Here is a 24,910-nt window from a genome sequence, read left to right as displayed (position 1 = left end):
AAGGTGAACGGTTTTGCTCAGTTCTCTCAAACCACAGTTTGTTCGAAACTTATATCACAGCGCCCTCTGTCGACTACCTGTTGGAAAGTTATACCCGGAAGTAGAAGCCAGTAGAAATGAATGGAAGCACATTGGTAAGAAGAAACAAATTGACCCAAACTAGATTTCCGGTTTGGGCATCTAGCTTTCACAACAAAACCAAGGCTATGCTAGTTTTAATGATTTGCATTATGATTTAAGCACCATGCCCAATTTATTACGGTCATATAATAAATAGTGACGGTTACGAAACAAAATCAATAACTCTCATCTCCAAGTAAGTTACAGTTGTGATTAGATTAGATTTTTTTTGTCATGTAATTATAAAAGTATTTATATTAAAATAATTTAATGAACAATACTAATAAGACATATAAATATGGATTTCATTGGCCATGATATACTGAACTAATTTACCGTTGTTTGGGGAAATAAATACAAAAAGATACGGTTCATGTGCACGTAATAAGTGTTTACATAGTTTGCACATGATTTGTTTACACTATTGTAGAATAGACATGACACTCTTCCCATTTCCTTCAAGAAGTATTTTGACATTTGGCCACATTTGAAAAATTACCTTTGTGGAGATGATGCTTTTATTTTGGAGTATTTCTGCCGGAAGTATTGATGTTGTTGCTGGCTGAGAGGAAGCGTGACTTTTGTCGCCTCGTGTCTTGACAGGTTGGTCGAATTCCAGTTAGCAAGTTTAATAAAACTAACTGTTCTGCTATTTTCACCTGCTGCTACGGCTCAGCCGGGGCGCCTATCACATTAAAAAGTGCCAGAATGGCGGCGTAAACGAAGCTCTTTATCGGTGGCTAACGTTAGCTTGTTGTTGTGTCGTAACAACTTTTTAGCACCTCAAAGCTAACTTCACTATAGCCAGCTAACGTTAACTAAGGTAACCAGTATGATTGATTTCCCTGCAACAACGTCACATGTTTATTCACTTTGTTTAATTCAACCATCGTCTATGCAAACTTATGACTCATAACAGCCCACATGTATATGTTTATAACACTTAAAGTTAGCTTTGTAGCAAATGGCTCATGCCTCAGTATGGCAAAAACATGCTGTAACGTCAGCAACTGTTTAAATAACGTCACTTCTCTTCCCCTCCAAGGGCTAAGTTACATGTGCTCCAGCTGTGCTACACATCATCCAGGTACATCTCATCTGGTGAGGCGCAGCCCACAAACACAGCATGTCCTCCCAGGAAGGCGGGGCTGCAGAGTCGGGCCTTAACGCAGCTGCAGCATCCACCTCTCGCTCCGCTATGAACGATGGCGACGTCCTTGCTGTCACCATCGGAGCGACCGTGCCTACAGGATTCGAGCACACTGCTGCAGAAGAGGTCAAGGAGAAAATTGGGGTCGATGCACAAATCGGGAAAGATCGTGGTCGCATCTACTTTCCAATAACCACCGACAAGCTTTCCCAGGTGACAATCCTGACATCAACGCATGCCCTTTTTCTTCTTCGTCGTTGCTCGCTGACAAACATCATAATATGCATAGAAAAAGCTTTGGTCGATATACATATGTGTGTGTGTGTGTGTGTGTGTGTGTGTGTGTGTGTGTGTGTGTGTGTTCAAACACTGATCTTTATCCTGGCAAACTTTTCTGTTCTCTAAAACTCTAGGTACATCTTCTGAGGTCTGTGGACAACCTGTTTGTGGTGGTTGCGGAATACGATCATTACCCATTCAAAGAATCAAAGGTAACCTACGAGCATCATTGTTCTGTTGTAGCTGCTGATTATTGTGAGGGTTAATGAACACTGTGTTTGTGCAGGAAGAGACATTGACGGAGATGATGCAGCTCGCCTCCAAACTCCCCTGGACTGATGCCTTGGCGGTTTGGAAGCTAAATGGCAAATTAAAAAAGAGGAAAGGCTACCGGAAGGGAGGAAATGTCACCAAAGCCAAATCCAATTGTGAGGTGACGGATGCGGCCGTGGACGACACCGAGCAGCCAAAGCTACCTCAGGCGCTGTCTGCTGCCGGAAGCCAGACTAAAGCAGAGAGCACTGCTGCCATGGAGACCAGCACCACGGACTCGGAAGAGGCAGAAACCGCGGCCAAACTCCTAAAGTTCCGTGTGACGTGCAACAGGGCCGGTGATAGGCACAGCTTCTCCTCCAATGAGGCGGCCAGAGACTTTGGCGGAGCTGTGCAAGAATTTTTCCAGTGGAAGGCGGACATGACGAAGTTTGACGTAGAGGTAGGCCTCCTTGTTCAGACGGGACTGACGCAAATTGAATGGCATCACACTAGCCTGCTGCCAGATGGATCTGCAAGGCTGAAAGTAATGTTTAGTTTTCAAGGTGTAACCAAAGACAAAAATAACAACTCCGCTGAGTAACATTTTCCCAGAACATTTGAGATTTGAAAATGTGATTTCGCAGCGATATCAATTTATGGACTACGTTCTATAGAAAGGTTATTTAAAATAGTTTGCTTATTCTGGATTAACCTATATTTAAATATGTACATGATGTTGACAAATAGTAAATTCTATTTCTTCGATTTGTGCGTATCAGTTTACCAATCAGACAAGAATAATAGGCTGCTTAGAAACACTTAATCTGCTTCAAAATAGTTGCTGATCATTTTATTTTTGAGGATATATGCAGGGTTACATTGATTATTGATTTCTAATCCTGCACTGCGTGTTCCTGAACTGTAGGTGTTACTAAACATACACAATGAAGAGATGGTGATCGGCATCGCTCTCACTGAAGAGAGTCTGCACAGGAGAAACATCAGTCACTTTGGACCCACCACTCTGCGCTCCACCTTGTGTTACGGCATGCTCAGGTAACTCGACACTATTTGAGCTTCGTTTTACAACATCCCAGTTAATAAGGTTATAGTTGAGCTTTTGCTAAAACGTATGTCATTTAAATAATGTATTATTCGACGTTTCCAATTGTCTGAGGGTTTTTGTTCCCTTGGTAAAGGTTGTGTTTTGTATGTGCATTCTTTTATCTTATGGTTTTAAAACACCAAATTGGTCAAAAGCTCTGTGCCTCTTTTGAGAAAGTGTATGGATATTTTTTTGTTGAGTGTTGAATGTTTGAGTTAGTTTGACTTGTGAAAAGAAGGTGAGCCCTCAAATACAATTTAGAAAGTTTTTCTGGCTAATATTTTCTTTCTGTCTTTGTTTTGTGCATTATCATACTATTGCAAGTACATGCCACATTTATATGAATACACTTGGATAAAGTATGGTGACTTGTGGTTCATTTAAGTCCATATTGGAAGTAGTTGAATGTTTTGGTGTTAAGACTGAGTGGTGAGTAGAAATGTACGTTTAGTGTCACTCTGCAGTACGCCCGATGATGGAGCAGCAAAAGAATGCTGTATATTTACATGCATAAAATGAGCCCATAAAACCTGTCATGTTGCTCTGGTGATTAACTATCCAAACTCTATTTTCTGTTGACAGGCTTTGTAAACCTCAGGCATCCGATATAATACTTGACCCAATGTGTGGGACTGGAGCTATACCATTGGAGGTGAGACATTCTGCACTTGCACTACAACATTGCTTATATGGTTAAGTGCTATAAATAAACACAGTGTTATTAAAGGCCTCTCCAATAACCTTATGATTTGTTCCCATTCTACAGTATGCAGTGTAATATAGCATGCACCTTGTACTGAAACCCATCCTTATACTGCACCACCTATCAAGTATTCTGATGACCCACGTCACATTGTTTTCAAGTGTCAAATGATCAGAGATGATGAATATAAACATGTTCATGTGCAGTTTCTAAAAGTAGTTGTCTAATGCTTTACTTTACCAGGGGGCCATTGAATTTAACAGCTCATTCTACGTTGCCGGTGACAACAATGACATGGCAGTTAACCGCACAGTAAATAATGTGTGTCACATCCAGAAACGGATGGCGGAGAAAGGCGGGTGAGAGGCTGCACAGCTGGACAACTCATAAGGAGATAGTTTCAATATTAAATTGTGTAAATTATCATCGTGATGATTTTAAACCCTTGTTTCAAACAGTGCATCTGGATTGCCCATTGACACCATACAGTGGGATCTTTGCAATTTACCCATAAGAACAGGCTCCGTCGACATCGTCGTCACTGACATGCCCTTTGGCAAGAGGTACCATTATTACAGTGGTGTACAGTTCATGGCTGATTAGTCAGTATGTAGAAATTAATCTGAATAACCAAATGTTTGGATACTTTCCACCAAATTTTGAGCCGACCAACTGAATATGGAAATTTTAAACTACGAGTCACAATCTTTCCTTTGCTTCCCTGAAGAATGGGCTCCAGGAAGAAGAACTGGGACCTTTACCCGTCCTGTCTGAGAGAAATGGCTCGTGTGTGCACACCAGGAACAGGGAAAGCTGTCTTGTTAACACAGGACAAGAAGTGCTTTACTAAGGTAACCGTATTCTTATGCAAACAACCAGGTTTCCAGCTAAACGCATACAACTGGGTTGCACAATGACTTCCAAATAAATTGCAGTGCACACTGCGAGGTGCGTCCGCTCCCGCCGGCCCCCTCACCATCCACGCCTTAAATCTTCGGCTTCTCTCCAGCCACGCCGCCTGCCAAGGGCTTCTTTTAGAATAACTTATTTTCCCTGTTAAGATGGTTCAGCTACTGTAAAGAAAAGGGCACCGTCTCTCGCTCTTTAATCTCATTAAATGCTTGGCAAGAACGACAGCTTTGTTTCTCCGACGCGCCCTGAAACAATCTCCGTATCTCACGCGCTTGAGCGCCTGCTCAGCATCTCGCCGTCGTAGACCGAGCTTTGGCATGTTTGGCAGAGCGCCTTGAGCGCCGTGTACAACCAGTATGGATCAACCGATTAACCAATTGATCCATATATAAGGCACTCCGGATTATAAGGCGCACTGTCGTTTTTTGAGAAAATTAAAGGCTTTTAAGTGCCCCTTGAGTGCAGAAAATACGGTATTTCCTCAATTAATCGATCAATCGGATAATAAAAAATCAAAACGCTTTAATTTCCATCCCTTTACTCCAAAACAGAACTGCAAATTCACACCCCATCTAAGTACAGCTAAAAAACAACCAAGTGCCATGAGATGAATTTAAAATGGCATTTGTAAATAAATGGATTAGAGGCTTTTAGTTAGCCGTGCTTGTTTAATGGATCACCGTGTCTCCCTTTAAAGGCATAACATCAACTACCGTATAACCCACAGTATATGCGCAAGCGTCATGTGACTCAACTACTGCTGGCTGCTCTTTCCTCTACGTCGCCTCGGCGCTTTTAATTTTTTATTTTTGCTCCGCGTGCATTTCCACAACTCATCGAGTGACGTAATAATCGCATGACACAACAAATCAATAATGAAATTCGTTGCCAACGCTTTTAATAATCGAATTTTATCGATTTCATCGATTCATTGTCCCTCAGCCCTACTTGATACCCACTCCTCCCAGAAAGCAGCACCTAAGTCACATTCCAAAACTAATGGTGGAATAAAGACAATATATCCTTGATTAAACCTTAGACAACACAGAAACCGAAACAGAGGAAACATATTTAATATTGTCAGCAATTGTTAGCAACACTTTTGCTTTCTCGGCAGCTCAGTGAGCTTGAGATGGAGACGTGTCAAGATTACAACTAAATAGTATGAACCCTGCTGCAAAAAAAAGTAATTCTAAAATGTATTGATTTCAACATAGTAGCTTTTTTTTAAAGTTCACAGTACATCTTGTAAGCCTTCGCGCACCAGCTGATTAGTCTCTCTCTGTATCTGTATACTTATCCATTTCTTATGATAACATATCAAAAAATATCAAACAGAAGCCCAAAGGATATTCTGTGTCGATTCTTTTGGCAATAAGCTAAATACTTTTTATTGTATTTACCAACTTCACAAACAGGAATGGAATTCCCCATAATTTAAGTAGATGAGGACGATAAACAGGTTTTGTTTATCAGGCTGAAGGTCTTTGTTGATTTGTTACTTTGTACGGTGCAGTCTGAATGTTTGTTAACCAGTGTTGGGGAAATTGTAATTGTAAAGTTACCAGATAGTAGCTTGGAGGATACTAGTTGAAGGATTCACAGACGTGTTTGTTATTTGGTTTAAGAAGATAATGGCAATCCGTCAGATACAGTAGCTTCATGGTTTTTGTGTGTACTAATAAATGAACGGTACCATTTTGAAAGAACGTTCCAAACAGCTGAGTGAAACGGTTAAATCAGATAAAGAAAGTGTTGAAAATGAAACCGTGGACCTTCAAATGGCCCACAAGCTTCCAAGATTTGGTCAAACTCAATTTAAGGATAATATTATATCGTAACATGTTGTTTTATGGTGAAGTAGAAAGGGCCATGTTGGTTTTATTACCACAATACAACAGCGCATCATTTATAAATGCCAGCGGGATTCGTCTGTTTATGCAGCTCTGTATCACGATTAAACATCCTAACTTGCTCCTACTTAAAAGCTCATTTGCAGAATCAATTTAACCTCTCTAAATAATCCCCACACAGTTGGAGCGATGCGGATTTAACTGCGGTGTGTCTGTGAGTCATGGAAAAAGACTTGAACCAGCTGTATTTGTCTGACCTCAGCGTTCTTTTACACAAAACAAATCTCATTTGTCCTTTATGTCGTCTCCAGGCTATCTCCAGAATGGGGGGGCTGTGGAAGAGGCTGCACACTGTTTGGGTCAATGTCGGGGGTTTACATGCTGGAGTCTACCTCCTCAAGCGGACCGGGGGCGTGTTTGGCCAAACTCCAGAGGATGTCTATGAATCAAGAGGGACAGTTAAAGCTTGCAGGGACGAGAACAGCGACAAGGAGCTCGCTTGATTCACATCCTGCGTAGAAGTTCTGAGTTTATATTTCAGGCTGTGTAGGATCAACATTATTTATATTCTTTTAATTATTAACTTTTTTTTATTTTATTTGTTCAGGTTCTCTGGTCAAGTTGTCAGAACATCTTTTGGGAATCTTTTTTTTGTATTTTTCATTTTGGTTAAATGTCATGAATGGCTAACTGGAAAGAGAAAATATATGTTCATGTTCCGCAGCAGTTGATTAGTTTTCTCTTTGTTTGATTGAGGCATTTTTCACATTGCTGTTCTGCACTCCTCCGACCCGCTGAACCCACTCTGCAAGAACTTCTCATTGCCATGTTGGTCTGATTAATAAAGATTTAAACCAAATTTCAGTTCATGTAAATATTCATCACATCATACAAGTTAACATACAGGGATACATTTACTATGGAAGTTATGGCCCTTATTCTGTTTTTTTTATTAATATCATTTTTTATCATCATGTGTTTTTTATTTCGCCATCTAGAGGAGACAGCAGGTAAAAGCCTTCCCTATTTTTCTCAGTTTCTTTCACCTTCATTGCTCCATATCTGACGTGCGTTCCTGAACATACAACAGGACGGGAGACGAGGAGGTAGAATCTGATATTAAGTAAAAAGGGGAAGTACAGTAAGCAACATCATCGGTGTTCGTGAACATTTGCATGCAGGGTTGTGACTTACTTCCTCTAGAGTTTCAATAATCCACTGACTAACCCTAAAAAGGCCATGACTGGGGAAACCAACCGCTTCTAAACATGAAACGGACAAAAGTTCCGCTGTAAAATTGATGCATTTGATTATTGTCTTGATACAATGGAAAATAGTCATAGTCATGTTTAAACTAATAATCTGTACACAGAAATCATGCTATTAATTGCATACCACAAAGAAGGTCCTGGGTTCCACTCCGCCCAGCGGCCTTTCTGTGTGGAGTCTGCATGTTCTCCCTGTGTCTGCGTGGGTTCTCTCCGGGTTCTCCGGCTTCCTCCCACAGCCCAAAGACATGCTCTGGGGATCGTGGGGGCTTTAAATTGCCCGTAGATGTGTGAATGTGAGTGTGAATGGTTGTTTGTCTCTGTGTTGCCCTGCGATTGGCTGGCGACCAGTCCAGGATGTACCCTGTCTATCGCCCGAAGTTGGCTGGGATGGACTCCAGCCCCCCCGCGACCCTGTGTACAGGATAAGCGGTTTGACGATGGATGGATGGATGTGTTCAGGTGCACTAGACCCGGGGCAAGTTCTTCTGTCTTCAAGTTGGTACACAGTGTGAAACCTGATGGAGGACACGAGATGTGTCCTGGACATGCCTCTGGGACTCAGTGGACACATCCTACAAGCCGAGACAGGGGCTCCTAAAGAGGAAGCTCAGCATGAACTCCCAACGTCAACCCTATTATCTGTATTATATATATATTGGCTCTAAGTGGGATGGAATAAACATCTGTTCAACTATTTTAACATTGACTCGCGGGTCCCACAGACGCACAAAAACCGGCTGAGTAACAAAAGATGAACACGTGTATTATTCATTCACCGCGTTAGTCTACCAGGCGAAGGCGATGATGTCATCGAGACAGATGAGAGTCAACACGGTGACCGTGAGCTCATAAAAGCCATGTGCGAGCTGATGGGACTTCAGTGACTCTGCGCATCGACGAACGTAAACACACGAGATGATCTGGTCCTTCGTTCTGCTCGGACAAGCGCTCCTGTTTTATTTTATTCTCACTCACAGATCGAGGTAAGATACACTTTGATCCGCTTGTATTGTCCCGTGTAACAAATACGATGCTCATATTTGCCGCAACATTCGTTCCCTTTGACGCCGCCGTTCTATAATAATATGATATAATAATAACTGTGTTGTCGGCTGTGGAGTAAATTAGTGGATGATTAGAAATCCGTTTGAGGCTTCACGTCTCGTAGTGTATTTTTAGTAACAGCAGCTCGTTATTCTCCAGTCTGAGGAATGTGGTCGAACTGCCTCTTCAGTGACACTTTAACTCTCTACAACTCTAGTTTTCTTGTTTCTGTTTTCCTTTCAGGCAAATATAAATTACAATGAAAATCTTTTTTATTTATTTTTTTATTTTTATTTTTTAACTAAGTTGAGCTTTATTTCTTTGACCATAAACTCATGATGAAAGTAATAAGGAGAAGTATTGTTAAATTAAAGGATATTCCCGTTCCCAGTAAGATTTATGGTCCACGACTGATAAGTTGTGTCCTCCCCCCTCATTTGTTTTTTCTTCTCTGTATTTTGCTTAGATCCAAGCGTGATCCTCCTCTAGATAAGGGGGTAATCCCATGGTTAGGCCACGCGCTGGAGTTTGGAAAAGATGCTTTCAAGTTCTTAAACCGAATGAAGCTGAAACACGGGGACATTTTCACAGTGAGTAGAGGATGATGCACTCATTGGTCTTCTCTGTGGATAATTAAATGTTCATTTGTTATGGGTACCTTTGAGGAGGTTATATATGTGTAAAATTTCAGCTTTAAAGTGTTTAAACTGCTCAGAAGAAAATGGTATGATTGAGAGGAATTTTCTGGTGATATATTATTTTTATTATTATTAATAGCAAATATGTGTTGGTCAGTTTTATCGCTAAAAGTCGCATGTGGTGAATAAGAAAAATCAAATATTTCTGCTTGTTTTTATATTCTGAATATGGAAGAGTCTAAACGTACCTCTCCAAATTTTACTGTTAAATACTTTTTTAGGATTAAGGAGTATGTTGATTTTCATGTTACTGATCAAGAAGAAGTATCATGATAAACTCTGATTCTTGACTTGTCCTAAAACAAAACACAGTTTGTTGTGTATCAAATTATTTTCCAAGAAATGTTGTGTTCCCATTTTTTTTTTATTAAAGAATATTAAAAGAATAATGTATTTAGATATTGAATAAACTAGGGTGAATATTGCTTGCTTATAGACGGACAACATAATTCCGATATAAGATACGTAACATGAAATAAAACGTATTGTGATCTGTATTTTTATTAAAACATGCAGAAAGAGTTACGGCTGTTTATATCTCAAACGTTTCTCCCTTTGGCACCAATGACGAACAGGTGCGTGTAGCTGGACGATATGTGACGGTGCTGCTGGATCCGCACTCGTACGACACGGTCATCAACGACTCCGACTCCTTGGACTTCACGCGCTACGCCGAGGTGCTCATGGACAGGATCTTTGACCTGCGGCTCCCACATCACCAGCCGGCTAAAGTCAATGCGCTGATGAAGAAGTACGCCCCTCTTGTTTTGCTTTGCACACTGAAAGCTTGTGGTGAATGTTTTCAACTTTATTTCGTGTAAATGTAAAGGTGAAATTAGTTAGAGGAACACCCATCCTATTTCGGGAAATGTATTTTTAGGGCTTCCTGTTTCGCTGCTCGTTTCCCATTTCACCTTTTAATGATCTACTGGCAGATACCAAAGAAAGGAGGAGAAACCCGCACGCTGGATGCAATCTTTATTTTTTGAGGGGTTTTAAAAGATTACGTTTACGCACACAGCCTTCTTCAGGTTGCACACAGAGTTGTAGGTGTGACCCTTTCTCCTCCTTTCTTTGCTCATCATGCTACCATTTCTCAGTGTGAAATGAACGAACAGGGTAATCCTCACATGTTAAGGTAGTTAATCTGTTCTCTGATTCGTCATTGTTACGCTTTGTGACCGCAGGCACTTCCTGGGAGGGAATTTTGCCGCCCTGAACTGCACCATGAGCAGACACCTGCAGGCCTCGCTGAGAGCCGAGAGGCAGAACCAGAAAGACTGGAAGGACGGGGAACTGTTCAGTTTTTCTTACAGTTTACTCTTCAAGTACGTGTGCAACCCGCTCACCCACCTGCATGCAAACACACACACACACACACACATACACCTAACTATGTTAAAAGATGCGCTCACGTGACAAGCTTTCAGATAAACAGTTTACCGTCTGTCCTTCCTCTGTTAGTAAACCCAGCGAGACAAATGTAGGCCGACCGTTTCCGACAAATGTTGAACGTTTCCGGTCGAACACTTTTTCTTCACCATGGACGTGAATCAAAGTGTTGCCAACTTTCATGAAATAAATCTATCAATATATAACGAAGTGAAGTATATCACCAGCAAACTAAAGAGAGAGAAAATATCTGGAATGTGAAACAGTATATGGGTTAATTTGTCTTGTGTCATGGTGACATTCAACATAAAGAGATGCTGCACCTTGCGTGGGCCAGTGGAAAAATACCAGTTGAAAGGCAATTGCTTTTGTGCTTTTCGGATGGGAAAAACTGTTGGGGCTGGTTATGTTTCCATCGAGGTAAAATAATGCCCTTTCTCTGCAGGGTGGGGTACCTGACACTGTTTAGAGGAGAACAAAACAACAACAGCACAGATCCCTCGAGTGTCTATGAGGAGTACAAGAAGTTTGATGGTCTGTTAACCAAAATGGCCAGGGGCACACTGAAGCCAGGTAATGACGCTGTTATTGTCATTAAAATGCTTTATAACGTAATCCGCCCACTGATCTACTTCATGACCTAATCAGAAATTTCCACGTGACGTTGTTTCATATTACTATGACGAAATGAATTGCAAAACATAGACTAGACACGTAGACTCTGATCATCGTAGACGTAATTTGGACAATATTTACACTAATGTGCTGTGACATCATTGGTTTCCTAAGATTTGTTTTACAGTTGCCATGGCGAGTTTCATGTATTTATTTTCTCAAATACTACGACTCACAATGAATCAACATCCTCTACTGACTCATCCTGTAGCGCAGTGCATGCCTGTAATTTCCCGCGTAACTCACTCTGTGACGTTGATCCGTGTGACAGAGGAGAAGAGGACGGCTCAGGGTGTCCGGCGGAGGCTGTGGGAGCTTCTGGCTCCAGCAGGTCTGACGGAGGACTCGGGGTCGAGCCCTTGGCTTTGCGACTACAGGAGGCTCCTGCAGGAGGGTGGTGCCGACGAAGAGACGCAGAAGAAAGCCGTGCTGATGCAACTTTGGGCCACGCAGGTTAGTTAGACGTGCTGTGTTGTCGGCTTAGAGTAGCTTCACGCCACCGTGTCTCTGTTGTGTACCTATTTTCTGAAGGGACACATTAAATGTAGCACAGTTTGAGGTACTTCACATGAGTATTTCAATTTTGTGCTACGTTATACATCTATTGCACCACATTTTGTCCATTTTACTTCATTACTGTTGGATGATAGCTGCATTTGCTAAGTACTTTGCAGATGGTAATTTTAACTACAAAGACTTATATACTATAAAAAAAACATTGTTAAAGAATGTGTGATACCTAATGTTATTAAAACGGTAAAAAATACTAATAAACTCCCCCCCCCATGTGCAGTACTCTTACTTAGCACATGAGTGTGCTGTTCACTTCTGCTCACATAGCAGGAAAATCATGAAGAAAATATCCTTTTAAGGGAGTGCAGTGTACTTTTCTTTTGTACTTTTTACAGTTGTAGTAAAAGATCGTGATCAGTAGTCTTTAAAAAGGCAAATCTTGTCATTAATATTTTGCGTCAAAAGTTGAATGTTATTTTCCCCTGTAACTACAGTACACACAGCACACACAAGTTACACAATTTCTCCTGGAATTGATTTGAATTGGTCATGACTTACTCGCACTGTCTTGCCTACAGTCTGCCGGAGGAGTTTATTACATCATGGGTATTAATCAGATGTGTACCTCACCATTTAACCTACGCTGCAGGCTGCTTACTCATCCTTTTTTCAATTAGTCGCCGTGGTATTTTGTCTTAACTTTCCGTAGTCACTGCTTTTTTCTACAAAGTGAGATCATTTGACATTTATTTTAATAACCTACAAGGGGCCTCTTAGGAGTTATTGCAGTAATGACAAAACCGTATTGCAATCACGGTTAATATTAAATTATTACGTTTAAACAATGCATTATTCCGAACCGGATTCAGATTCACAGTGGGGAAAAGTATTCACTCTGTGCACTATTTAATGTGTCTAACCTGCGCATAAGTTGGCTGTAAAATAGTTGCACAGCTTGTCCCTCTTTTGGATGCAAGACATCTGACAGGGGACCTCTGCTCCCAAAGGTTGTCCGTTTTAAGTAAACTGAGCTTTGCCAGTAGTGAGACTACGCAGAGCTTCGCTCCTCTCGTCCCAGACACATTAAAGGAAGCTGTTCTATTTTCTGGCCAGCACTTAAGATTCATTAGACCTATTTATTTAATTGAACTTGTGTTGAAATGTGTGCGTTGTTACAACTCTAACAAGAGATAGATGTGAGTGATACGGTTGACTTCTGATGTTCGTATTTGCTATTAACAAATAACCACCTGTGCTGTCACTATGCAACGCTGGAACGAAAGGGACAACCTTATCATTGTCTTCTGTTTGTTTTCAGGGTAACGTCGGTCCTGCTGCATTTTGGCTTTTGGGCTACTTATTGACAAACCCTGAAGCTCTGGCAGCTGTGAAAAGGGAGTTCAGCAGGATATCAGAAAGGAAAACCGTAGAGACCTCACCGCTGGACAGACCTATGGACACGCCTGTGTTTGGTGAGCCGCGGTCCCAGCTTTCATCTTGAATAATACACAATATGTACATATATACTGGGAAAAACATTGCAAATAAGGGAAAAGCAGCTGCTCTTCTGTTGTTAATCACAATATTGATTTCTTCCTCCCCCCAGATAGTGCCTTGGATGAGACGCTTAGACTCACCGCTGCCCCCTTCATCACCAGAGAGGTGGTGCAGGAGAAGACCCTCAACATGGCGAATGGCCAAGAGTACCTGCTACGGAAAGGAGATAGGGTGTGTCTGTTTCCCTTCAACAGCCCTCAAATGGACCCCGAGATTCACGACGAGCCACAGGTTCGCCAGAACACGTTGTACTAATTGTGTTTAGGACTACTTGAAGGCAGACTTTAATGTAATTAGCATTGTCGTTTAATAACTGACACCTATACATAGCGGACCCTGTGTCGATGAGTGAGAGGGCAATCTCAGTGGACCATTGAGGGACAATCTGAGCACGGGAACAGAAACACGGCTAATAGCAGTTTGGCTGCAATAAGAAACTATTGTCCACTAGCGATTAGACAAACAAACAGACATTAAACAGTTTGATAAAGCAAAATTTCATTAATGAATTTGTCTTCACTAAATGTGTTTTCCTTTTTAGAAATTCAAGTACGACCGGTTCCTTAATCAAGATGGATCGCTGAAGAAAGATTTTTATAAAAGAGGGAGGCTGCTGAAATATTACTCAATGCCATGGGGTGCAGGCACCAATGGCTGTGTGGGAAAGCAGTTTGCCATCAATACAATCAGACAGTGAGTGTCCAAGGATTAGTGCAACATGTAACTCTACCATTGGTTAATGCCTCAGAATGTTACCTTTAAGTTTGGTTGGAGTTTTCTAATTGTATATTCATGTGTGTTTACTCTTCAGGTTTGTTTACGTGGCGTTGACTAGCTATGATTTGGAGCTTTGTGACCCAAATGCTCGGATGCCAGCGGTAGATGCCAGTCGTTATGGATTTGGGATGCTTCAACCGGAGGGGGACTTGCCTGTCCGATATAAACCTAAGAATACAAACTAGGTGTTTTTAAAAACAAGCAAAGTTATTTGGAAAACATTTCAACACATTGTTTATAGTGTCAATATGCCGTTTTTAAATTTTTGTATTGAATATTTATATTTTATATTGTATTTTTTTTTTTTTTCGGGCGGCACGGTGGCGTGGTGGTTAGCACTGTCGCCTCACAGCAAGAAGGTCCTGGGTTCGATTCCGCCCAGTGGCCTTTCTGTGTGGAGTCTGCATGTTCTCCCCGTGTCTGCGTGGGTTCTCTCCGGGTTCTCCGGCTTCCTCCCACAGTCCAAAGACATGCTCTGGGGATCAGGTTAATTGGGGACTTTAAATTGCCCATAGATGTGTGAATGTGAGTGTGAATGGTTGTATGTCTCTGTGTAGCCCTGCGATTGGCTGGCGACCAATCCAGGGTGTACCCTGTCTATCGCCCGAAGTTGGCTGGGATGGACTCCAGCCCCCCTGTGACCCTGTGTGCAGGATAAGCGGTTTGACAATGGATGGATGGATGGATTGTATTTTTGTACATTATTATTATTATTGTAATTGTTATTATGTATTGTATTGTATTATTTTGTTATTTATCAATAATCATCATAATTTATCAATAAATGTAATTAATACATTGTGCACAATGTGTTGTCAAAATGATTGGTGACTCAATTATTGTCATGTTTATGCTGAACTGCAGATTATTATTTTGTGAGTCTAACTAATAACAAGACAGTGAGATTTATTCTTCCCAAGCTGGCAATTTTAGGATCTTTAAGAAGTTCAGCTTTGGAGGATGGTTATATGTTCGTGAAGCATAAGCTTAATAGTTACCACATCTAGACCACACATCTATTACACTGACACGTGTCTGCTGTTTGCACAGTGAAGCTGAGTGGAAGGTTTACATTTATATATTGTTTGAAAGGCCACGGAACACATAGAAGCAAATCTATAATGGACCGTGCTGTTAAATACAGCAAAAGTTTGCAGAACAAGAACAACAAAAAAGTATTATTTAAACAATTGCCGTTATAGTAACATATTTTAAGTTTTACTTTTACAGCTTGGTCAGAGCAGTTATGGGGTTCTGTGTGTTGCACATACAACTGCCAGGGATTGAACTTTATTTCTATAAAAAGTTCAGGGACAATCATGGATAAAAATCAGCTCCATCAAATGCAGCCTCACTTGCATTGTTCAATTTTGTGTGGATCATCTAATAGGTTTCCCATTGTTGGTCAAAGTTGGGTTGTCTCTACCGAGACTAATTATATAAACTATTGCACTTATATCAGATATTATATCCCTTTTTGCTTTACACATTAGTGTGCATTTACTTTTTCTTCTCATCCAGTGAATCCAGGGACAACATCCTGTTCCTGTTCTTAGGAGGCCTACCATTGCAGGTCCGTCTCTAATGGAATGAATTTATTGATTTATGGTGTGTTCAGTGGCCTTAATTGAGGTTGCTTGTACACCTCTGACTACATTAGTACTGCATTTGGTGCTCTTTTACTCGGATGGAAGACAGATGAATATAATATCTTCTAAATTGATTTACAAAACGTTATGACCAAACGAGTTGCCCCTGTACCTCAACGCCTCTACTACTCCCTGGGGATCCTGCACTATGGGGACCGGTTACGGAGCAGCTCCGGGAAGAGGCGATCTACCGGGGGCCTGCAGCTTTCCTGAACCGGGCTGTGAAGTATCCGGCATCGGTAAGGGAGTCCGGACTTGGAAGTCGGACACGCTCCCTCACCGACGATGTGCTTAATTGCCGTCTCCAAACAATGAAATTGTGCCAAGGGAATGGCTTCTTTACTCGGCCTCAACTGGATCAGTTTATTGCTATGCCTGAAAACTCCTGTCATCCTAAAAGCATGCATTTATCAGCGGATTCTGGGGTTGGAAACATCCAGAGAGGATTAGTGATCATGAAGAGGGTGCAGAACACAGGTAAAACGTGCTTTCTTTATTGCACAGGTCTAAATACGCAGGCAGAGTTGACACTTTTCTTGCCCGACAGTGTGAGGCAGAACAGCTGTACTGGAAAGAAGTCTTTAGACGTGTGGTTGCCGTTATTACATTTTTGTGAGGGAGAGGACTGCCATTTCGAGGCGATAACGAACTGCTGAGCTCCGCGCACAATGGGAACTATTTGGGACTGCTTGAACTGATCGCGGAGTTTGACCCCTTTTTAAAGGAGCACCTTGAGAAGCATGGCAACAAGGGAAGAGGTAAGCCATCTTACATGTCCTCAACTGTGTGTGAGGAATTTATTTCATTATTGAGTGGCAAAACTAAGCAAGTGATAGCAGAGGAAATCAGACATGCTAAATATTTTTCTGTAATTGTTGACTCAACACCAGATTTAGCACACATAGATCAGCTCACATTTGTTTTTCGTTACTGAATAGTGGAAATATTCATTGGGTTTGAGCCCATCCACAGCCACACAGGTGCAAGCCAGCTGAATCTGTGATAGAAATGGTGCGAGACTTGGGGTTAGACTTGTCAAACTGTCGTGCTCAAAGTTTTGATAACCCTAGCAATATACTTGAAAAAACAAAACCCACTAATTCATTATACACCGTGTGCTGCCCATTCGCTGAACCTTGTGGGTGTTAACTACATTGATAATGGCTGTGAGGAGGTTAAGGCCTTTTTTGAACTGTACAGTCCCTGTATACATTTGGCAGCGCATCAACACATCGCTGGAACACAGTTTTCCATAACAGCGAACATTACATACACTCTAAAATCCCTCAGCAGCAGTCGATGGAGTTGCAGAAAAAAAGCAGAGCAGACTCCACAAAAGCTCTTACTGAAAATAACAGGGCAATCAGAGATATATTAGCCAATATAGCTTGCTTTGAATTCAATTGAATGCAGGACTGTATAAATAATAAGTTAGTATGGTCGTGGAATCCTGCCTTATGAACCATTATGATGGCTCTTTTTTGTAATGTGCATAACGGTCGCAGCAGGGTTTTATAGGTGTTGCCCCATACTTCCACACAGTAACTCAAGTAAGGCAAAAATAAGTGAGCAATATAGAATATGTAGTGCAGCATAATTTAGAAAATGTTTAGCTTTGCTGAGAACAGCAATACTTCTGGATATTTTACACTGAATGTATTTAATATGCGGTTTCCAGCAAATCTTATGGTCTATCATCACTCCCAAAAACTTAATTTCATTAACTCTCTCCACCGACACATCATCTATTTCGATTTGCCAATTTGTTTTACTTTTGCAATTTTATTAATATCAAACCATATAATAAGTTGACATAACTGTTGATTTCAGCCGAAAGCTGGTGCAAATTATCACCTGTACAAAAATATTAGTATCATCTGCAAACCAAGAAAACTTTACTGATGTTATTAATATAAAGAATAAACTGTTTTGGTCCCAATACTGACCCCTGGGGGACACCACAAACAAAGCAAGATGACTGGTGGTCACCCATTTGCACAAATTGTTGCCTGTTACTTAGATAGCTTTTCATCCAGTGCAAGACTACTCCCCTGATACCATAGTGCTCCAATTTCCTGATTAATATTTCCTGATTTATTGTGTCAAATGCTTTTTTGAGATCAATAAATATGCCAACTGCAGATTTCTTTTTGTCTAAGGAGCTGGTGACTTCTTCTATTAATTCAAGGACTGCCATTGCTGTAGATCTTTGTGATCTAAATCTTTATTGGCCTACAGAAAAGAGTTTGCGTTTATTAATGAAGGTATCCAATCTACCCACAAATAATTTTTCCAAAATTTTGGAAAATTGTGGAAGTAGAGAAACAGGTCTATAATTTGTGAAATGGTGTCTGTCCGCGGATTTATAAAGTGGAATGACTTTTGCAATTTTCATCTTTTCTGGAAATGTACCCACTTGAAATGACAGATTACAGATGAAAGTCAGAGGCCTGCAGGAATTTCCACAATTACCTTCTTGATTATTGTAATGTCAATGCCATCACAGTCAGTTGACCTTTTATTTTTACATTTACTGACAATATCCAAAATTTCTCTGCAGTGAGAAACATTGAATAAGTATTTCTGTTGATTTATTTTTCATTCAGAGCTCCAGATGTTGAAGGATCTGGGATTTTTTCTGCCAGTTTGAGTCCCACACTTTCAATTTTTATTGAAATTATGAACCACATCTTTACTGTCCTCAAAATTTTCATCATTATTTGTAAAAAACTGTCCATCCATCTTCAGCCGCTTATCCGGGGTCACGTCGTGGGGGCAACAGCTCCAGCAGGGGACTTCAAACTTCCCTTTCCCGGGCCACATCTACCAGCTCTGACTGGGGGATCCCAAGGCGTTCCCAGGCCAGTGCAGAGATATAATCTCTCCACCTAGTCCTGGGTCTTCCCGGGGCCTCTTCCAAGCTGGCCGTGCCTGGAACACCTCCCTAGGGAGGCGCCCAGGGGGCATCCTCACCAGATTCCCAAACCACCTCAACTGGCTCCTTTTCGAGGCAAAGGAGCAGCGGCTCTACTCCGAGCTCCTCACGAATGACTGAGCTTCTCACCCTATCTCTAAGGGAGACGCCAGCCACTCTCCTGAGGAAACCCATTTCGGCCACTTGTACCCATGACGTAGTTCTTTCGGTCATGACTCCTTCATGACCATAGGTGAGGATAGGAACGAAGATTGACTGGTAGATTGAGAGTTTTGCCTTCCGCCTCAGCTCTCTATTCATCACACCGGTGCGGTAAAGCGAGTGCAATACCGCCCCCGCTGCTCCGATTCTCCGGCCAAACTCACACTCCATCTTCCCCTCACTCGTGAACAAGACCCCGAAGTACTTGAACTCCTTCACTTGGGGTAAGGACACATTCTCTACCTGGAGTAGGCCATCCATCGGTTTCCTGCTGAGAACCATGGCCTCAGATTTAGAGGTCCTAATCCTCATCACGACCGCTTCACACTCGACTGCGAAACGCTCCAGTGAGAGTTGGAGGTCACAGACAGAAGATGCCATCAGGACCACATCATCTGCAAAAAGCAGAGATCTGCAGCCCCCCGAACTGTAGACCCTCCTCCCCCGACTACGCCTCGATATTCTGTCCAGGAAGACCACAAACAAGATTGGGGACAAGGCGCAGCCCTGGCGAAGGCCAACTTCCACCGGAAACGCCTTTGTCTTACTGCCGAGCACCCGAACACAGCTCTCGCTTTGGGCGTACAAGGATTGGAAGGCCCCAAGCAAGGACCCCCTCACCCTGTACTCCAGCAGCACCTCCCAGTTTCTCTCGGGGGACCCGGTCATACGCCTTCTCCAAGTCACAACAAAGTGTTCCTTCCACCGCCCGATAACCTCCTCAGTCGCGGTCAACAGGGCCCCATCCTTACTGTACACAGCTTGGATGGTTCCTCGTTTCCCCCTCCTGAGGTGCCGGATGGTCTTCCAAAAACACTTTTGTGCCGACCGAAAGTCCTTCTCCATAGTTACCCCAAACTCCTCCCATACTCGCTGCTTTGCCTCCATCACGGCAGAGGCTGCTGCCCTTCGAGCCTGTCGGTTCACTGCAACTGTCTCCGGAGTCCCACCGGATATCATAACCCAGAAGGCCTCCTTCTTCAGTCGAACGGCTTCCCTGACCATCGGTGTCGACCACGGTGTTCGAGGGTTACCGCCCCTTGATGCACCTAAGACCTTGAGGCAACAACTCACTGCCGCGGCTTCAGCAATGGAGGTTTTGAACATACACCACTTTGGTTCAATGTCCCCTACCTCCACAGGACTGTAAGAGAAGCTCCGCCGGAGGTGTGAGTTGAAAATCTTTTGGACCGGGGCCTCCTCCAGGAGTTCCCAGTTCACACTCACTACACGCTTGGGTTTACCAGGTCTGTGCTGAGTCATCCCCCATCCTTTGACCCAGCTCACAACCAGATGGTGATCAGTTGACAGCTCTGCCCCTCTCTTTACCCAAGTGTCCAGAACATGCGGCCTCAGATCAGACGATACGATTACAAAATCGATCATTGATCTTTGGCCTAGGGTGCTCTGGTACCACGTACACTTATGAACATCCTTATGTCCGAACATGGTGTTTGTTATGGACAATCCGTGACTGGCACAGAAGTCCAGTAACAAACACCCACTCGGGGTCAGATCAGGGAGGCCATTCCTCCCAATCATGCCTCTCCAGTTATCTCCATCGTCTCCCACGTGCCCATTGAAGTCTCCCAGTAATACTTTGGAGTCCCCTACTGGAGCCCCATGCAGGACTCCATTCAGGGTCTCCAAAAAGGCTGAATACTCTGAGCCGCTGTTTGGTGCATATGCACAGACAACAGTCAGAGTTTCCCCCCCCCACCACCCGAAGGCGTACCGGGTGTCCACCAGAGTAAACTCCAATGTAGCAGCACTCAGCCGGGAGTCCGTCCCCTATCCAGGAATGTGGTTCCAGAGCCGGCAAACCCGGCCACCAGACGCTCGCTGTCGGGCCCCCCATCTGGGCCTGGCTTGAGAGAACATTTTCAATGGACAGTTTTTGTCATATAATAATTTAAAGATATTCAGAAAATTTTCATATGCTTTATCAATATCCTCTTCCTGGAATACCGACTCCTAATTATGAAGCCTATCGCCGGCGACGAAAAGTGACATGGAGGATTCAAATTACCGTGACTCCTTAACTATTTGCACTATCGGATTCTGAAAGCTGAGAAATGCCGCTTTCTAGATATTATGGCAATCAATAAATCTGTGGCGGGAGAGCCTGTGATGAGGGGTGGAAGTGAGCGCAGCAGGAGAGCCGCAGCAGAAAGTCACGGAGAGATGGCGATGTTTTACGAGTGTCTTAAAAGTGCCCTACTAGTTTTTCACCATTGTTTTACCGGTGTTTTGTTGTTCAATTATATTTAGGTGTTGTACATAAAAGTAAATAAAAGGAGGTGGACGCTACGTGGGGGGGTACCGCGGACGTTATGGCCGACACCGTAGACCGATTCCTTGGCGTGAGGAATTGGATGCGTGGTGGGAGTGCATGACACTTGAGACCCTGTGTCATTTCCTGTTGAAAGACAGACAGACAGTCCGTCTGTCCAATCAGAAGTATTACTCTGGCCCTGGTAACATATGGAGCAGATAACAAAATGTATGGCCTAGTTAAAACAACTTAAATTTTTTGGGGCGAATAGTGTTTTTTGCCGCTGCGCCACGCTCGTAGTTCAATATTCTTTCAATCTTCATATCGGGGCTGTTGAGTTTTTAAGAAAACTTGGCGTGACATTTTGTTGGGTGTGGACGCTACGGTCCAAATCTAATTAGGCGCTTTTTGCCAGGAGTGTAATTATTTCAGACAGTGCTTTCGCTGTGGCGCTTACCTCTACGCACAGCCTTGGTTCTGTAACCGTACTGTCGGATAAGTGATGGACTCTACTTTTATAGCGGAACGAATGTATTAATCGATTAAGAAAGATTATTTTTGAGGAAAACCCGGAGCACCGGGAGAAAACCGTCCATGTCTAAATGGAATGTAAAATGACCTTACATTAGCACAGCAGAGGACCAAGTACAGGTGTGAACACCTGCTGCAGGAAAAAAACTCAACTGCCCAAATGTGCATTGCAAATGTCACAAATGTGTGAATCGATTAAGAGAATGTGTGTCAAATTATGCTACATCAGCACAGTAGACACCCATGTACGGTCATTTTTAAGGAAAACCCAGGAGAAAACCATAGCTGTTACTTCAATGGGATGCCTAAGGGTGGTTAGGTGTCTTGTTCGGGACCGGCCGGCGAGGGTTCAAACCACCAAGGCCTTTTCCGGTGCACCCTTTCTACATGCGACGGAGGACACTTGCTCCTCGAGAACGTCCAATTGTCTGTTATCGATCTCGTTCTCTGCCCTTATTGCCTCGTTGCGCTCTTTCAGAGGTGATTCTTTAGCGGCCTCTTCGTGGAGCTGTTGAAGTTCTCTCAGAAGGTCGTCGTTCAGTAGCTTGTTGGCGTTTTTAACCGATACCAGGGATTTGTAGATACAAGTCAAAACATGCGTTCCCTGAAGGGTGCTCTGCAGTTCCTCAACCTGACGCTGAAGAGTGCAGTTTTCACCCATCAGGGTTTCGCTCTCGGACTTTATTGCGTTGTGTTTTTCCTCATACTTCTGCTCTTTTGAGAACTTGTTTCCCAGGGTCTTGTGTTGCTTTTCGAGAGTTTTATTCAGTCTGGTTGCAACTTTTATATCTGTCTTCATTGATTTGTAGTTTGCCTTACAGGCGTCAAGATCTTTGAGACTGTTCATTACACTGAGGATATTCTCTTTCCATTCATTGTTCTTCAGCTCCAAGGCGTCGTTTAGTTCCCTCTGTGCGTCATAGCCAGCCTTCCAGTCTTTTTCACTGAGTAGCTTGCTGGTGGCCTCCGTGTGGGCCTTAATCAACTGTCGCTGCTGCGCCTCCAGAACAGTCTCCTGGCATTTCTGTTGCGCTGCCAAAGATTCTCTGGACGTGAGCGCTTCATTGAGGGCCTGGATTTGCTGTTTTAAATCATTGGTTGTTCTCTCCAAAGCGTCCTTACGGTGCATTGAGTCCTCAATTTGACGTTGTTGGTTTACGAGTTTCAGGTTTATTTCACTTTTCTCATCCCCCAGAGCTGAAACCTGTATTTCTAACTCCTGTGTCTCTGCAATCAGTTCCTTATTCTTATATTGCAGACGTTTGTAATCCAAGTGAGTCAAAGCTGTTTTGGAGGCCAAGTTCTTCACCAAAGTCTTCTTCATATCAAGCTGATGGGCGTCTCGTTCACTGGCCTCAGATAAAAGGTTACATTCATTGGTAACCTTTTGCGGGGTGGTCTCCAGGAGCTTAATTTTTTGGTCGTACTCCTCATTCTCCTGTGTTATGGATGCAGCGTTTGACTCCACACGTTTTAAGTGCGCCAACCTTTTCTGCTGCAAGTCCACCTCTTCTTCCAGCTTTTGATGTTTAGAAGACATTTCTTCGTTTACTGCTTTTTGGTCTCTGTAGATTGAGTCAAAATGTTGATGATTTTTGACCTTAACAAGGAGATTCTTCACCTCTTTTTGAAGGGTTTCACATTTTCTCCTAGCAATGCCTTCCTCCTGCCTGTGATGGTCATAGTTGTCATTTTTAACCTTCAAACATTCCCATCCTGCAACCTTTATTCCGCTCATGTGAATTTTCATGCGCATAGACCTAAGAACTTCGCAGATCTCCCTCAGGCTCATATATTCTGCGTTGAACTGTTCAGATGACTCTGGTGGTCCCTGGTTGGAAACCGGCAGATTCGTTGTATATCCTTCAGCCATTTCTCCTGTTTGATTTAAATGTTGGGTAAAATACTTCTGTGTACGCGATAAAACTTTAAAACAGCGTTGTATTGTCAGTGGTCAAAGGTTATGAACGGATGCAGGACTGAGAACAGAAAGCGTGCAGCTCTCAAGAAGTCCAGTGAAGTTATGAGGGACAAAATGGAACCCAACATCAAAGCACATCGGAACACAGTGACACGTTCTATGATGTCAATGGCGTTGCCCAGCAACAAGGAACTACTTATGTTGCATCATCGGTAATGTGGACATGAAAGAGAAATCTGTTTTTTTAAGCTTCAAAAGTCATATATATCTGGTTATATGAGTAGAAAATACAAACACTTTCAATATGTGAAAATATAAACAATAAAAGTTAAATTAAGATTTAAACTTGAGACAGTAATAATGACTATGTTGTGGGACCGAGTACTGCATAGATTTAAGGCAACAAGCGACCAACTCCAAAGAAGCGATATAGATTTAGCTACTGCTCTTGGCTTTCTGCGCTCATGTAACATAGTTAGAATGGATGGCTAAAACCCTTCTAAACTGGCTGAACTACGCCATCTACTGCCACAAAGTGGTACACAAACGGACCGTAAAAAGGACGGATTGTGGGTAATCCTCAGTGTAATGGAGGATTAAAAGAAGGTAACGTGTTTTGTTTATGTCCGTGGAAAATGTTTACTCATTTCATTTATGGTGAAGCTATCTTTATTATTTTAAATGTCCTTTGTCTTTGTTTAAAGTTGCCATGTTTTTATTAAGTTGGTGATATGTTTTATTGTCTGTAACAACAATGTCCGTTTTTTTTAGCTAGCTAACATCCATTTTATGTCGTCCTTCTAGGGCCACAATTTCCTTTGTGTCCTTTATATTTTACAGGTATGTTATGTTAAGTTGATTAACCTGTATGTATTTTTGGTTATATGTTTCATTGTATTGCTTGTGTAGTCAAGTTCTGTTCTTATAAAACTATACGATCACTGTCTAAGTATTTTGTGTGAGTGTAATGGAGGATTAAAAGAAGGTCCACAATTTCCTTTGTGTCCGTTATATTTTGCAGAAGTTAACAGCTCCAGCACGACAAACATAGAAAGCAGAAGACATCTCACAGGGGTTACACTCACTGCATTCAT

At 42.4% G+C, this 24,910-nt stretch overlaps 2 protein-coding genes across 3 annotated transcripts; both read left to right on the top strand.

Annotated features, from left to right (window-relative positions):
* The first annotated feature begins 598 nt into the window (after window positions 1–598).
* On the top strand, window positions 599–7,236 carry thumpd3 (THUMP domain containing 3). 2 transcript variants are annotated; one of them, XM_040204630.2, is made up of 10 exons: window positions 599–723; window positions 1,166–1,483; window positions 1,684–1,761; window positions 1,836–2,264; window positions 2,730–2,860; window positions 3,492–3,561; window positions 3,856–3,971; window positions 4,071–4,175; window positions 4,340–4,463; window positions 6,689–7,236. In XM_040204630.2, exons 2-10 carry the CDS (start codon window positions 1,247–1,249, stop codon window positions 6,878–6,880), a joined length of 1,482 nt encoding a protein of 493 aa, XP_040060564.2. In that variant the 5' UTR covers window positions 599–723; window positions 1,166–1,246; the 3' UTR covers window positions 6,881–7,236. The 2 variants fall into 2 exon arrangements, with proteins under 2 accessions (XP_040060564.2, XP_040060565.2); XM_040204631.2 differs by having other exon boundaries at window positions 628–943.
* Window positions 7,237–8,453: 1,217 nt separating this feature from the next.
* Window positions 8,454–15,112, top strand: LOC120835857 (prostacyclin synthase). Its single transcript, XM_040205138.2, has 10 exons — window positions 8,454–8,631; window positions 9,159–9,282; window positions 9,966–10,141; window positions 10,578–10,718; window positions 11,228–11,355; window positions 11,729–11,910; window positions 13,289–13,442; window positions 13,577–13,758; window positions 14,069–14,220; window positions 14,339–15,112. The coding sequence occupies exons 1-10, from the start codon at window positions 8,564–8,566 to the stop codon at window positions 14,487–14,489; spliced, it is 1,458 nt and encodes a 485-aa protein (XP_040061072.1). The 5' UTR covers window positions 8,454–8,563; the 3' UTR covers window positions 14,490–15,112.
* Window positions 15,113–24,910: the final 9,798 nt, after the last annotated feature.

This window comes from Gasterosteus aculeatus, chromosome 17, assembly GCF_964276395.1.
Source record: "Gasterosteus aculeatus chromosome 17, fGasAcu3.hap1.1, whole genome shotgun sequence".
In the NCBI taxonomy this organism is placed as follows: domain Eukaryota; kingdom Metazoa; phylum Chordata; class Actinopteri; order Perciformes; family Gasterosteidae; genus Gasterosteus; species Gasterosteus aculeatus.
The sequence above is the reverse complement of the archived record's forward strand: the minus strand, read 5'-3'. Positions and strand labels throughout refer to the sequence as shown.

Bases quoted from the DNA above. Each gene is read 5' to 3' on its own strand.
- thumpd3 (XM_040204630.2), top strand. From the start codon at position 1,247: ATGTCCTCCCAGGAAGGCGGGGCTGCAGAGTCGGGCCTTAACGCAGCT. The intron at 3,972-4,070 runs GTGAGAGGCTGC...TGTTTCAAACAG, and splicing joins CGGATGGCGGAGAAAGGCGG to TGCATCTGGATTGCCCATTG. The intron at 4,176-4,339 runs GTACCATTATTA...GCTTCCCTGAAG, and splicing joins GACATGCCCTTTGGCAAGAG to AATGGGCTCCAGGAAGAAGA.
- LOC120835857 (XM_040205138.2), top strand. From the start codon at position 8,564: ATGATCTGGTCCTTCGTTCTGCTCGGACAAGCGCTCCTGTTTTATTTT. The intron at 9,283-9,965 runs GTGAGTAGAGGA...AATGACGAACAG, and splicing joins AACACGGGGACATTTTCACA to GTGCGTGTAGCTGGACGATA. The intron at 10,719-11,227 runs GTACGTGTGCAA...CTTTCTCTGCAG, and splicing joins TCTTACAGTTTACTCTTCAA to GGTGGGGTACCTGACACTGT.